The 2,310-nt window shown below is 39.0% G+C and overlaps 1 protein-coding gene across 1 annotated transcript in view; it reads right to left on the bottom strand.

Annotated features, from left to right (window-relative positions):
* Positions 1–252: 252 nt before the first annotated feature.
* The window catches only part of asic2 (acid-sensing (proton-gated) ion channel 2), a 178,079-nt gene continuing 176,021 nt past the window's right edge, over positions 253–2,310 (bottom strand). The window contains exon 10 of the mRNA XM_083567280.1: positions 253–1,568. Coding sequence (XP_083423406.1) covers positions 1,467–1,568 — 102 coding nt within the window. The 3' untranslated portion in view covers positions 253–1,466. The remainder of the gene's footprint in view (positions 1,569–2,310) is intronic.

Here is a 2,310-nt window from a genome sequence, read left to right as displayed (position 1 = left end):
TTCCATCTCTGCTGATTACTATGGAAAAATGAGACTAAATAATATAATAGACTCTACTAGATTTACTGAAATGGTAGATTTTTTTTTCTTCCTTATAGTCATATGCTTTGTACGAGCAACCAGCATTCGATGTTTAATAAAAACTTATGTATTTTCATTTTGCATTCTAGGAATTTACCATCATGTTCTGCACCACACAAATTAGTTTTTATCCCAAATATTTCCATTTTATTAAAATGTTTAACACTTACATTACAAATTTTTGTGTAGGAATGGGTGTGTCTGTTATACACCAATTTGATAATGAGATTAGACACTTTGTTCAGGATCCTCACATTCACATTGTTGTATTTTTCCTTTTTTTTTGTTACTGGACATGCTATTGTGTGGCTGCTGTTGCGTTTTTGATTCGCTATGGTGTTTCGAAAATTGAGCACCGCCGTAGTATCTTACATCACATTTCTGAAACTGGAATGAAGAAAAAATAGAAACTAATATAAAAAAAATTAAATAAAAAGTGTGCATGCCTTGTGTTCAAACTGCACTAGGGTTTGTTTAAAGGCAGCTTCGAAGGCGTTCACTTCCTGCCAGTTTAAACGCACTAGGGTTCAATCTTAACATTACTGTACATGATGGTGCCTATGCGTCCATGTTCCTCAAAGCGCCTGCCTTCTTTGCTCTTCTCCAATCCAATTTGAAGTAAAAAAAAAAAAAATAATGTACATAAATGAAGAGGAGCTGAAAATGTTAAAGAGGTGAAAATTGACTGCTGCAAGAGAAACAGAAATTATGGCTTTCAGACTAAACAATAGGCTCTTCTTGTTTTCCTCATTCATGTTTCAGTCTTTTTTCTCTTTTCTTGGAAGAGTGTACAACAATACTGACAAGTCACGTGATGAGGTGACCACAGCAGAAATGTCCACTCAGATTTGCAACAGAAATTGGGTTGAACTGTGCGCAAACAGAGAGGTGTTGAAGTTTTTCGGGAATTGATCCATAGTGGCACGTAATTGGACGCAGAGACACACACACGACAAAAGCGAGAGAGAAACGCAGCTCAGCCAGAGACACCGACACATGCAAAGGTTCATGTCCTTCTGCGCTTGGCCTTCTTCGAGTTTTTTTGGCAGTAGACTTTAAAAACGGCAGCCGACCAGAAAGACGATGCAGTTACACACTTGTGCCTGTGCCAAGTTCACATTCTCACACTTCTCACCCATCAGTCTTTGCTCGGAGTGTGTGTATGTGTGAGATTTCAGTGTACTTGTCCTTCCTGGCAAAGCTGCCATCAGTTCCTTTTTGGGTTTGTACAGAATGATCATGTTTAAATAAATCAATTTTTTTATACATCATTATTCTTTTTTTTTTTTTACATATCTTGTCTCTTTCTCAGATCGTGCTCCCGGCCGCAGGATCGTAGAGGAAGATTCGGTGTCTCCTCCTGCTGCTCTGGAGGGAAAGTGCACTCAGCAGGCGATCTCCTCCAGTGTCCCCAGAGTGGTCTGTAAAGGAACACTGACTGTGTGGCTGATCGTCTCTGAATGATTCACTACCGGATCACACGTGCTCTGAGGAAAAACGTACACACATTAATGCTTTAATACATCCAGCGATTTCAAAATCTCTATTCTGAACGATGCTCTTAACAGCTTAGATTCGTCAAACATCTCTAATATACATAAGTATCTCCGAGCAGCCTCTGGATCGGGTTTAAAAAAAAAAAAAAAGATTACGTGCCTTCAGAGCAGAAGTGCAGATCTTTGATTTTACGCTGAGAAACTCAATATACATTATATGTAAGTGTTCAACAGAGATATTAATGACATGTTCAGGAACTTTCATACATTTCCAGGTTAGGTCTATTTTCTGGAAATCTGTGGTTTTTGCCATCGGTCATCAGACATCCCTCCTGGTAAATACTCATTTCGGAGAAATACCCTTCTTTCTTTCTTTCTTTCTTTCTTTCTTTCTTTCTTTCTTTCTTTCTTTCTTTCTTTCTTTCTTTCTTTCTTTCTTTCTTTCTTTCTTTGTCTGTCTGTCTGTCTGTCCGTCTGCCCGTCTGCCCGTCTGCCCGTCTGCCCGTCTGCCCGTCTTTGTTCGTTTATCATGTGTTGCAAATCAACTAAAAGAATGGACCAACATCCTTGACAAAGACACAACCAGCTAGGTGCTGGAGTGCACACTTTCCAACGTGTGGACTTTTTTTGCGCCCCCTATAGCTATAGTTCCTTACAGTTTGAAATATATTTTTAGATTGTTTCAGCAACACAAATGAATATAGAGAAGGACCAGACCTGCTGACGACAGAGA

This window comes from Silurus aristotelis, assembly GCF_946808225.1.
Source record: "Silurus aristotelis genome assembly, chromosome: 17".
In the NCBI taxonomy this organism is placed as follows: Eukaryota; Metazoa; Chordata; class Actinopteri; order Siluriformes; family Siluridae; genus Silurus; species Silurus aristotelis.
The sequence above is the reverse complement of the archived record's forward strand: the minus strand, read 5'-3'. Positions and strand labels throughout refer to the sequence as shown.